Source organism: Festucalex cinctus, chromosome 8, assembly GCF_051991245.1.
Source record: "Festucalex cinctus isolate MCC-2025b chromosome 8, RoL_Fcin_1.0, whole genome shotgun sequence".
Lineage (NCBI taxonomy): Eukaryota > Metazoa > Chordata > Actinopteri > Syngnathiformes > Syngnathidae > Festucalex > Festucalex cinctus.
Window position 1 is genome coordinate 19195740 of NC_135418.1, and position 12289 is coordinate 19208028.

The 12289-nt window shown below is 37.7% G+C and overlaps 1 protein-coding gene across 1 annotated transcript; it reads left to right on the plus strand.

Moving 5' to 3' along the window:
- The first annotated feature begins 2049 nt into the window (after positions 1-2049).
- Positions 2050-11589, plus strand: thumpd3 (THUMP domain containing 3). Its single transcript, XM_077529798.1, has 10 exons — positions 2050-2162; positions 2878-3079; positions 3152-3229; positions 4739-5167; positions 6403-6533; positions 7106-7175; positions 7291-7406; positions 7873-7977; positions 9107-9230; positions 11269-11589. Exons 2-10 carry the CDS (start codon positions 2891-2893, stop codon positions 11455-11457), a joined length of 1431 nt encoding a protein of 476 aa, XP_077385924.1. The 5' UTR covers positions 2050-2162; positions 2878-2890; the 3' UTR covers positions 11458-11589.
- The last annotated feature ends 700 nt before the right edge of the window (positions 11590-12289 follow it).

Sequence of the window (12289 nt, forward strand, 5' to 3'; positions counted from 1 at the left end):
TATTATTTAATTAGAATTGTTTTCTTTTTACAACAATTAGGTGCAATTCTAGTTCTCAAACTGCATGTTACAGAGACACAAAAAATTAATGTTCTCTTTTTTTTTTCAGTAATTTTTGATGAATGGGTTGACAGGGTGTTCATATCCAAAGGATCACAAATGGAACTTATTATGACAGAAGAACATCTCACAGTAACTGTTCAATACAATATGAGCAACCAAATCTTTGTTCATATTCCACAACCAACTGAAACAGTGCCAACTGATACCATAAATGTCCACCATGAGTGGTTTAAGGGACTTCATGCATCACATTCCGGGAAATTAGACTCTTGTGAAGCCTACTGGAAAGCCACAAAAACAGACAAGCTCGTGAGTTTGTGTTTACATCGGCGAAGTCACCAGCAGAGAAAAAGTTCATTCTTCCCACAAGCCTTCTGTTACTCTCCCTTTCCTTTCTCTTGAAGAATCTCAGGAGGGAATAATGAGAAGCTGCGACTTTACTTTTGTAGCACAGAGAGCCTTTGTGAGATCCTTTTACTTCTTCCTTTCCAAAGAATGAGTGCAGGAACTTCTCTTGCCCCCCTACGTGAAAGTGAAACAAATATCATCATCGGATATTGTCTGAACCTCAATATTGCGCTAGTTATGGACCACAAAAAGTAAAAAACACTTTTAAAAACACTTTTAAATACAGTTCTGTCCAACCCACCATTGGCGGATGACAGGATTACTAATCCTGTTATCCGCCAATGGTGATTTTGTCATTTGTCAAAATTTATACTGAAATGGATGAGTGTTTGCATTGTGAACAGAACAGCCCTTCAAGATGTTGATGCAAGATGGCGACAGCTGAGTGGAAAATGGCATCGGATCCAATAATAAGCCACAGGCTAAAATGCCAGTGGGCGATGAGTCACATCTTTTGTAAGAACTGATCTAAGTGCAAGACAAGCATCCACAAAGAGCTGACAGCCGCCGTTGTCGTGGGTGACACTACCTTGACTCTGATTTACAGTGTCATCACTCAACTGCTCTCATGGAGATGGCTCTTGTGTGTACATTGCAAAAGTGGCCACATAGCCTATCACTGTAAATGACTTTTGTACTTGTACCACTTGAAAGAATACTTGATGTTTGTTTTTCCGTTTGCAATAAGCAATCAAATAAAGTGACAGGTTTTTGCACATCCCAAAGTCAATCCCTTTGACGCATCATGAAAATAAATGTTGCTTCTGAAACTGTGTTCATTAAATGCTGAAGTTGATGGAGCGCCTTCCATCTGCCGTGTAGAACTTTTTACTCCTTCATTATCATATCAACACGCACCCATTTGTCTCTCACATTTCACACTAAACAGTGAGAATGATGATGTTCTCGTATAAAGGCAAAGTTGTAGAAAACATTATTCGATATGATAAACATTAGAGTGTGGTATGATGATGGTGATGCACAAAGTCAAATATGTTTTTTTTTTTTTTTTTTTTTTTTTTTTTTTTTTTTTTCACGTCCAATCAAATAGGAGCTTAGAAACCATGACCACTCAAAAATTGCATTGTGGGAGAACAAGAAAGAGTAGAAAACATCTGAGGAACCATCTGCGTGTCACTGTCACTGATGTATTGGTTTTGTGCATGGAAAATATCAAATGTATTAATTTATGTATTAGCCTTTATTTTTTGTTTATCCTCATGACCCTCGTGACTGGTGAGGATAGGTGGTTCTGAAAGTGGATGGCTGGATGGATAAATTATATTCTGACGCCATCTGTTGGTCACTTACCGTAAATACACCCAGAAAAGTCAAGGTAAAATTCATTCGACACTACACTTCCCATTTGCTGTTTTGGTTTACAGAATACAATAATCTTCGTTATTTTTATAATGATAACAAACCTAATTTTAACCTTAAATTGTGTTATAAGAACACATTAGTTACATTTCATACATTATAATAATTACAGTACCAACAATCGTAAATAATAATTTAGTTTCGTAAACTTTCGAGTATAATGTGACAGCAATAGACCGGAAGTATTTGCTGTATTTCCGTCAATAATAGCGACGCGCAAACACGTCTCCTCGTGCATGACTTATTACTTGGCAAGTTCACCAGCAACACGCTTCTTCAAAGATTGTTTTCAGCGTTGACGAGTCAAGCCGGTAAATTCATTGCACTGACACGCTTACTAGTGAAGCCAGCGCTTTATTTAAAAGAGCCGGCGTCGTGATTTACCCGTGGCAACTTCCTTCTAGCAACCCAAAGCTAGCATTAGCAAGCTAATGTACCAGCTGTAATTGAAAGAAAAAATACACGGCAAGTAAAGTACTGATTGTAATATGTATACTGTAAAATTGAGTTATTGATCAGCACAGGAAATATGTCCTGACATAACGAAGTACAGTTTAAAAACATGGATGTGTTCCAGATCTACCAGCAATAGGTTAAAATCATCGAGACCATACAAACGCTTTTAATGGTTTTCAAGCTTGCACAGGTTTCAAATACATTTCATTTTCTAAACACATTTAAACCCGCAAAGAGCATCTTGACACATGGATGTGCCTTTAAGAGGCGGGACCTGGTGAGGTGTGGTATAATAATGTCAGTGAGTCTGATCACAGCTCCTGACTTTGCTGTTCTTTGTATTTTATTGTTGTCCCTTTAAAAAAAAAAAAAGGGTGAAAAGTGAATCGTGACTGTGACTGTCCTTTCTCACAGGCGAGGACATTACAATAAATAAAAATATGATGTAACAGGGAAATACAGTAACGTATGTATAATTGAGTCAAAACATCACTGATAGTAAAGTAGTAATTAGTAATTTTACAGGCTTGCGGCGACACTCACCTTCACTAACCTCTTGCCTCGTAACAGGAAACCCACAGCCATGTTCTCCCCGGAAGATGGGCCTGTTGACGTTGAGTCCATCATCAACGTCACCATCGGGGCGACGGTACCCACAGGGTTCGAACACACGGCTGCAGAGGAGGTCTACGAGAAGATCGGCGTAGAAGCGCGCATAAGCAAAGACCGTGGTCGTATTTACTTCACCATTACTACTGACAAGCTCTTCCAGGTAAGATAAACGATGTGGGGGGGAAAAGCTGTTGTTTGTGTAATGCTAACTGTGAATCATCTGTCTCCGTAGGTTCACCAGCTGAGGTCTGTGGACAACCTATTTGTGGTTGTAGATGAATATGATCAGTACCAATTTAAAGAATCAAAGGTAATAGTCACTTGCATTAATAACTGATGGATGGTGTAGTGCAGTTTCACACCCTTATAAAGTACAACTTTAATAATAATAAACAATGTTAAACTACTATTTATTTTTTATTAGGATGGGCGAGTACTGATAACAGGTATCTGTATCCTTATTTCAAGGGATCAGTACTCATGAGGCGGTGTTTTCCGATCAAGAACTACAAATTAGAATAGAAGAATAGCAAATTACTATTAATTTCATACAATTTTAAGGAAAAAATGCTTTATTGCCATGTATAGGTCACCATTTTTCTTCAAAATGATCTCATCACACTGTTTTTTTTTTTGTTTTTTTTTCCTGGGGTTAAAAAAAAAAAAAAAGTGGTATTGGTGACTACTCAAGAAAGAAGCTCGGCCTGACAAAAAGTGGTGTCAAACATCCCTATATTTTTAATTATATAAGTTGGTCATAGTAAGTTGGATATTGCTCTTACATTTTGCTGAAAATTAATGTCGTATTAAATTGATAATTCTATGTCAAATCCTTTCCAATTATTTTTGGTGCGGCATTAGAATAGAATTAGAATTAGACTCATTTAACGTAGATACACTGTGCCCCTTTTGGAACTTTGGTAAAACAAAAATTAAAAACGCCTATTCACTGTTTTGATACACGTTCTGACAAACCCGAAGATGCCACAAGGTGGTGCCAGAGTACCATCTAATAAAAATAATTCATCAGCACATTGGAGTGGCAAGGAATTATGTTTGAGAGGGGAAAGTGTGAGAAAAAATAGAAACAATAATAAAGTTTAAAAACAGGAAAAAAACATCAAGTGCAGCATAAAATGGTTAACCGTCTGACTTCATCTTAATGCTAAAGCGTTAATTTCTTACATTTAAAAGAAAAAAGTGTCAGTCTAAGTCTATGACTATGCCATGTCATACATCTGTCATGAGAATACTGTATGTCATTCTTTGACTTAATAAATTATTGGAATATAACCACCTTAAAATGATTTATAATCACCATTTTTTACCAAATAACTTACAAAACAGATTAAAAAAACAAAAACAAAGTGGGTACAAATTTAAGACAAACTGCTTAATACACGCGGCCAGTCTGTGGAATAATCTTGATTGTAAAATCAAAACATCTCCATCCATTTGTATCTTCAAGAATTATATACTGTAAAAGCACAATTAAGATATATACAACATTGATATGTAGTAATAAATTATATTGAATGATTTTTGTAATTTTGTAAAATTGTTATATTTGTAAATATAACATCAATTATTCATTTTGTGTTAATTAGGGGCAGATGTAAGTTTTACTTCTTTCTGCCCCCTTTCTTTTTTTAAAAGAATAAAATAAGTAAATAAACAAATGAAATGAATTCTTCACAGTGTGAAACTACCATGTTCATTTTTAATTTCTTTCAAATATTAACATTCCTTTGCATCCAGAATCTTGCATTTACCCTCTTTCTTCTGGGTTGCTCTTAATCTTTTCACATGTTTTACCTAGGAAGAGACATTGGCAGAGCTGCAGCAGCTTGCCTCCAAGCTCCCGTGGACCAACGGCTTGGAAGTGTGGAAACTAAACCGCACTTTCAAAAAGAGAAAAGGCCAACGTAAAGGAGCCAACGGCGCCAAAGTCAAACCTAGCGATGAGGCCGGAGACACAACCGCGGCTGACGCTGAGTTGCAGCAGCAAGCGGAGGAGGCAGCTGTCGCTGACGACCCGAACAAGACAGAGGAGGGGCCTGACACTGAGACCAGCACGCAGGACTCCGAGGAAGCAGCACCTGAGGCTAAAATAATGAAGTTCCGTGTGACTTGCAACCGGGCTGGTGACAAGCACAGCTTTTCCTCCAATGAGGCCGCCAGAGATTTTGGTGGGGCGGTGCAGGAGTTCTTCCAGTGGAAAGCAGACATGACCAAGTTTGACATTGAGGTAAGCATGTTTGTTCTAACTGAATAGCTTTTTAGTCGCCAAGAAACGACCTGCCTAATTTTCACACAAAAAAATATCAACACACCATGAAACAAAATGTCACAAAAGTATGTATACTTAGGTACACAGGTTAATTATATCTTCTGCCATCTAGTGGAAGAGAGTGTAATTGTTTGACCTGTCACTGTAGGTCACTGACATGGATACTTCAACATATGATTATTCTTGTAAATCAATAATCATTTTCAGACAGTCACACATTCACATCTAAGGTGCATCCGGAAAAAAATGTACAAAGCTTCACTCAAAATAACAATGTAAATATTTATTTAAATATTTTTGCTTGAAGACAACCTTAAGCATTTCTTGACAATAATATGTTATATGTAACCTCCCTATTCTAAACATGACATTCTGATTAACATTTCATTCGTGAAATATGAGTTTTGCAGCAAAATCCAGCCGTTTTTATTCATCTCGGGGTGGCCATTTTGCCACCTGCTGTCGACTGAAGATGACATCACAGTTGCTCAGGGCTCAGGCAACGGCCAATGACAGCTCACCTGTTTTCTGAAGCTGAGCTGTAATTGGTTGTTACCTGAGACCTGAGCAACTGTGATGTCATTTTCACTCGACAGCAAGTGACAAAATTGCCGCCTTCTTATATTGATGACAAACTGCTGGATTTTGCTCCTTAACTCATAATCCGCTCACGCGATATTAATCAAAATACCGAATTTACCAAAGTAGGTTATATTGTGAGGTAGATGTTTTTCTATTACGTCACGTTATTATGACAGAGAACTGTCATTTGTATCAATATAAGCCTCGCTCCTAAAAAAAAAATACGTTGGTGACTCACTGCATTGCAGCAATTCAGCAGTATTTATTATCTTATGTGCGCATGTTGTGCTTAGAGTAGGGCAGAACTGATGGGCCGTCAACTTGAATCGCACCGTATAATTTGTGGAGGCGATGATAATATTTTATGAGCAAAATGTATACCAAAAAAAAAAAAAAAACTTTCTGTGTGATGCAAGGTCATTTCCACCGTTGCAAACAACAACCACCATAATAAACTTATTGTTAAATGAATATATGTGTCAATCAAAACTGCAAAACAATTTTTGCAAAAGCTTTTCTATGCTGAATATAAAGAGATTATGCGAGTGCCCCTGTTGAAGTGACTGTTGAGTGTATTTGATTGACTACTGATCCGATGCGCCCTCCTATAGGTCTTATTAAATATACACAATACTGAGGTGGTGATCGGCATCGCGCTTACTGAAGAGAGTCTTCACAGACGAAACATCAGCCACTTTGGACCCACCACACTGCGGTCCACCTTGTGCTATGGAATGCTCAGGTACAATCTGAGATCTTACCTGACAAAGTCTATATGTGTCTATATGAAATGCTTTCCTGTTTAGGTGAATAGTATTTATTTTGACTCCAAATATAGTTGTCTTTGTGACTATGGTAATGAAAGTCAAAACAAATTCCTGTTGGGTTTTTTTTTTGTAAAGTACTCGTAAGAAGAATGAAAAATTGTGAAAATGGCATATATCAGTATGAAATGATGCAAATTTATTCAGAACAGTTCCTTTTTGTGCCACAAGATGGTGTAAGTTAGCTTTGTAATCAATGGCAGCTTGCTACGGCAGTGACGGACTAAAACCAGATTCTACTGTTCACATTGTCTTATAAAGGGATTAATCTTATCTATCATCAAATAATGTTTCATATACAATACAAAATGTGAGTGCTATAAGATGTCTTGTAAACCTAATGCGCATGCATATATTTAGGTTGATTGAAGTTTATAAGTTTTCAAATAGACAGATACATGGCAGTGAAGTTGGTGCTTGATTTAGCTTGTAAATTGCCTAAGGGTGTTTCTTTTGTCATTTGTATTCATACCTGATTATGTGCTGACAGGTTGTGTAAACCTCAGCCATCCGATATTGTACTTGATCCAATGTGTGGAACTGGTGCAATACCTTTGGAGGTAAGAACATCATTTTGGGGAAAAACTAACAAACAAACAAAAAGCTTCTGGGAGCTGATGACTTGCAATTTATATATTTAACTGCCATCTGATTTGTTGGTGTATGTGTCCTCAGGGGGCCTTAGAGTTTCCAACGTCCTTTTACATTTCTGGGGACAACAACGATATGGCCGTAAACCGCACGGTCAACAATGTGTGTCACATTCAGAAAAGGAAGGCAGGCAAGGGCAGGTGAGCATCAGCAATTTGCATTGCGGCTATCAATGTAGGACTTTTGTGTTGTTTAACCTTCGTTTAACAATAAAGTCTGCCTCTCAAAAGTATACTGTGTTCATTTCATTTCATTTGCATGTTTGGCTATGACAAACCAGTGAACGTTTCATGGGAAGAGGCAGCTTGTCAACATGTCGGGCTCTGTAGTTAATGATCTGCTAATGACTGGGTGTGTGAAATACCTTAAAATTCTTGAGGTGGCATTTTCAAGGTTATATGACTGAGTACTCTCATTTAACTTCCTCTCCCACGGGTGTTGCAAACTCCTTTTTTTCTTTTCTTCATTAAATATAACTTTCATTTTCATTATTCATCTGCATGTTTCAGTAAATAGGTTATTGTCCACAGCTTGTAAGATTGAAATTTAATTTTGAAAGTGCTTGAAAACTACATATCGTGATGAAGTATCTGTGTTTAAAAACAGTGCACCTGGCCTGCCCATTGATACTGTACGCTGGGATTTGTGCAGTTTACCGATGAGGACCAGCTCAGTTGATATCATCATCACTGACATGCCCTTTGGGAAAAGGTAGGGGGAAAAAAAGCCCGCACTATGTTTTAAAACTGCTGGGTTAAAAGTAAGCCAAATAGGGACCGAGCCATTGGTGAGTTATTTATGCCAGAGCGCATTGGGTTGAGGATTCGACCTGGCACGTTGGGTCAAGATTTTGGTCCAACAAGATGTAAATACTCCACATACAGATGAGTCAAAGCTAGGTTAGCAATATAAATGCAGTTTAGAATACAGTAATACAGTGTTCCCTCATTTATCGCAGGTTTATCTTTCGCGGCCTCGCTGTTTCGCTGATTTTTTACAACATACTTTTTTTTTTTTTTTCCCCCCTCTCCCCCAATCTGCTTTTTTTGGTCTTTGCACGGCCATACCGGGGACATACGGGCATCCGTGGATTCGTCTTGACGAGACCTTTCCAATGGTGTCTGTCCCGTCACTCCAAGACATTGCATTCCAGAGATAGAAAATATAAAATGGGCTGTATAACAAGTAAGTTAAAATAAAAACATACATTTAAAGGGGAAAAAATACTTTAAATGAAAAAAGAAAAACATAAATAGTCAATGAAAAAGGATTTATAATAAACTAAAAATCATACCAAAACGAAAAAACATATATAATAAATGAAAATATACTGTATACTGTAATGAGTAAATTTAAAAAACATACTTTTAATGAAAAAAAATGAATGTAAATGGAAAAAAAACATGTGATGAATGAAAAAGCATTTATAATAAAGTGAAAATCATACCGAAATGAAAAAACGTATATAAAAAAATATATATAATTAACCCAAATTTATTTATTTATTTATTTATTTATTTATTTATTTATTTATTTATTTATTTCCATTATCGCAGGTAGTTTTTGGAACGTAGCACCCACAATAAACGAGGGAACACTGTACTAATTTTCTTAGTGTCCAAAATGGCGACTAGCTGAATCCAATCTTCAACCCAATCTGCCGGGTTGAAATCGCTGTCTTCAAATAAGTAACCCAACCATGCTGCTCAAAATCCACAACTATCCATTGAGGGCTTAGGAAAACATTGTCACATTTTTTGAGCGTGAGCTACCGGTAGTTAAAAGGTTAAAAGGCAAGGCGGATCTATAAAGAAGGTTCATGAGATGTTTACTTTTGAAGGATGGGCTCCAGGAAGAAGAACTGGGACCTTTACCCGTCCTGCCTGAGGGAAATGGCACGCGTGTGCAAGCCGGCCTCGGGGAAGGCTGTGCTGTTGACGCAGGACAAGAAATGCTTTTCCAAGGTATTGTCGTCGCCATGGAGAGTCGTGTCACTTGTTTTTTTCGCCGACATTTGGTTTATGCAAACATGACTTCCACGCAAACGCGTCGAGACCAAACGGAGAGGTCGTGGGTTCATTTTTGTATGCGTGACATCCCATAAAGGAAGTGACCGGTATATGAATCAGAATGCGACTCGGGTGATTAAAGGAAATAAAAATGACCTCTCGCGGGGAATTCCGCAGCAGTGCGAGCTCACGGCGTAGATCGAGGCTCATCCATCTGTTTCTGCCACAAGCACACCTGAACAGTCCTCTCAAGACAACTGCAGGATTTCTCGGGGAACACCTCAGGTGGTGTTGATGCAGATTTAATTCACTTCTGAAGCATAAATCATTGACACTACATTGCTACCACACTTGATGTCGTGTCATTGACCGTAAAACTAAAGATGTATCTGTGACGTGGATTTGTGGTCACACACTGATGCGTGTTGATTCATGTGACAGATGGAAACCTGTGGCTTTTCTTGGAAGCATGTACTTCTGGAGTCAGTAGGCTGCACTGAGAGAAAAGGGGGTGAATATTTTCGCGAGTCCTACTTTTCAGTTTTCTATTGTTAAATAAATAAATAAATAAATATTGTATAAATTTCGTTCCACTAAATGATTGTGTTTTGTCCAAATTGGTGTTGATTTGTCACCCAAAAAAGTGTTTTGTCCAAATTGGTGTTGATTTGTCACCAAAAAAAAAATAAAAAAATAAAAATCCAAATTTTTATATATTTTTGCTTGAAGCCTGAAAGGAGAAGTCAACCTTTAGTTTCTTGACAATAATATGTCATATGTAACCTCCCTATTCTAAAAGTGACATTCTGATTTACTCATTCACTCCCAGCCATTTTCACAGCCGCGATCCCGTTCACTCAAGGCCCACAGAATATTGTGTTCTGTTGCTATAAAAACATGGAACCTATCAAAAGAAAGATTAGTCTCTTCTTTCATCAGGAAAAAAAAGTATATTTCTGCCTTTTCTGCATTTTAGCATTAGAATATAGCTAAGTTTAATAAATTTTCACAAATCTATTTTGAAGTATGAGTAATTGAGATTTTGTTCAACATGGCTGTGGTTGATCTCCTTTGTTCTGCTACAACCTGCTGGCCGTTTGTGTAATAATTACCATTTCTGCAACCGTTCTTTGCGGTTGAGAGGCTGCATAAAAGCCTTCTGTATGCTCTTGCATAAAAAACAAACAAAAACAAAAAAACAACAACGTAGAAATAAGTCTTTGGGACACTTAAAACATAAAAAAACAAAACAAAAAAACATATTTATACGTTTTTGGGAGCAAATGAGTTAATATTCATGAAATATGAGTTATGCAGCAAAATCCAGCCATTTTTTATCAATCTTGGGTGGGGGGCTATTTTCACCTGTTTTCTGAAGCTGAGCTGTGATTGGTTGTCACCTGAGACCTGAGCAACTGTGATCTCATTCTCACGTGACAGCAAATGGCAAAATGGCTGCCTTCTCATAGCTACTTATAAAAACTGCTGGATTTTGCTGCTTAACTCATATTCCGCTCACTTAATACTAACCAAAATACCTTATTTAGACTAGTGAGGCCTGCATAGAATGTATTGTGAAGAATTTTGGGAGGGGTTGACTTCCTCTTGAAATGTGGTAAAATGTCAGAATGTTCAAGGGGAGCTGATACTTCTGCAAGGCACTGTAAGTTGTTGCGACTTTGGGCTTTTTCCATCAGGGTGGCCACAGCGAGTTACTTTCATGATTTGTTTGGTGAAAATGTAAACGCCACAAAGTTGTAAAATTCTCAATTGTACAACTTGACGGACATTGTTTGGACGTTTGGTTTTGCTTGTCTCATGGCACTGTATTCAAGTCTCAACCAAAAGAATGGTCATTAGGTTTTCAGTTCAAAATGATGTCATCAGTTGCCTTGCCTGTATGTATGTCTACATGTATGTATTTATTGTTGTTTGATGGTGTTTCACGAGTACGTTTTTTTTTTTCCCCCACTGAAATTTGTGTGCTCTGCAGGCTCTGTTCAGAATGGGCGGATTGTGGAGGAAGCAGCACACCGTCTGGGTCAATGTCGGTGGTCTACACGCCGGAGTGTTCTTGCTTAGGCGGACCGGCGCCGTGTTTGGCCAAACTCCCGAAGATGTCTATGACTCACAAGGAACAACGCGTACACAAGGAGATCAGGATGACAGCCAGCACTCTTAAGTTTTCCCTTTACGCAATCCCATATATGTTGGATCAACATAACTTTTTTGTTATTTTTTATTTTTTTGCCCTTCAGCTTTCATGTCAAGTGGCAAAGTCTCATTTTTGTAAACAGCCAACCAAAAAGAAAAACTTTGTTTTCACTTCTTTTGTTCACTTCACTTCTCATACTGTGAGCAAATGTACCTACTGAAGTGGCCCAAAAGTGCACAATGCACATTTATTGTGAGGCACTGACCTAAGTTTATTTCATGACACTGAAACAAAGGTTATTGTAGTCGTTTTTGTTGGATCAATAAAAGTTTAAAAAGAAAAAAAAATTATATGCTTTCATGGGAATAGCCCAAGTTATACAGTCAATAATTTGGTCTCAGTGACTTTGTGTCAATATAACCTTGACTGATAGTGTGATGTGCAATATGACACAGTAAATGATTATTTAAACCCGGAAAGGAAAAAAAACTCACTGTGGTTTTGAGTGGCTGTGGTGTAAAAGAAGATTTGCATGTCGCACACTTCCTTTTATTTGTGTACAACCCTCCAATGTACTCTGTTGAACACCTTAGACTGACAATTACGTGTATATACGCGGTAGAAAAGCAACGTTTCACACCTAAGAACAATTCAGAGTGCTCAACCGAACAAGCATGTTTTTGGAACCTCCGAACTCTGAAGCAGACATGCTAACCACTACTGCACCCATAATGCTACCTAGCTTTGCTGTCTGTTGCTCCCAAACTGTGGAATGCGTTCTCTTGTCAGCTACCGTTCTTGTGGATTTTTTTCTTTCTTTTTTTTTTTAAAAGCATCTTAAAAAAAAAATGTTTTCCAT

Coding starts and splice junctions, on each gene's coding strand:
- thumpd3 (XM_077529798.1), top strand. CDS start 2,891: ATGTTCTCCCCGGAAGATGGGCCTGTTGACGTTGAGTCCATCATCAAC. Junction 3,080..3,151: donor CTACTGACAAGCTCTTCCAG/GTAAGATAAACG, acceptor CTGTCTCCGTAG/GTTCACCAGCTGAGGTCTGT. Junction 3,230..4,738: donor ACCAATTTAAAGAATCAAAG/GTAATAGTCACT, acceptor TGTTTTACCTAG/GAAGAGACATTGGCAGAGCT.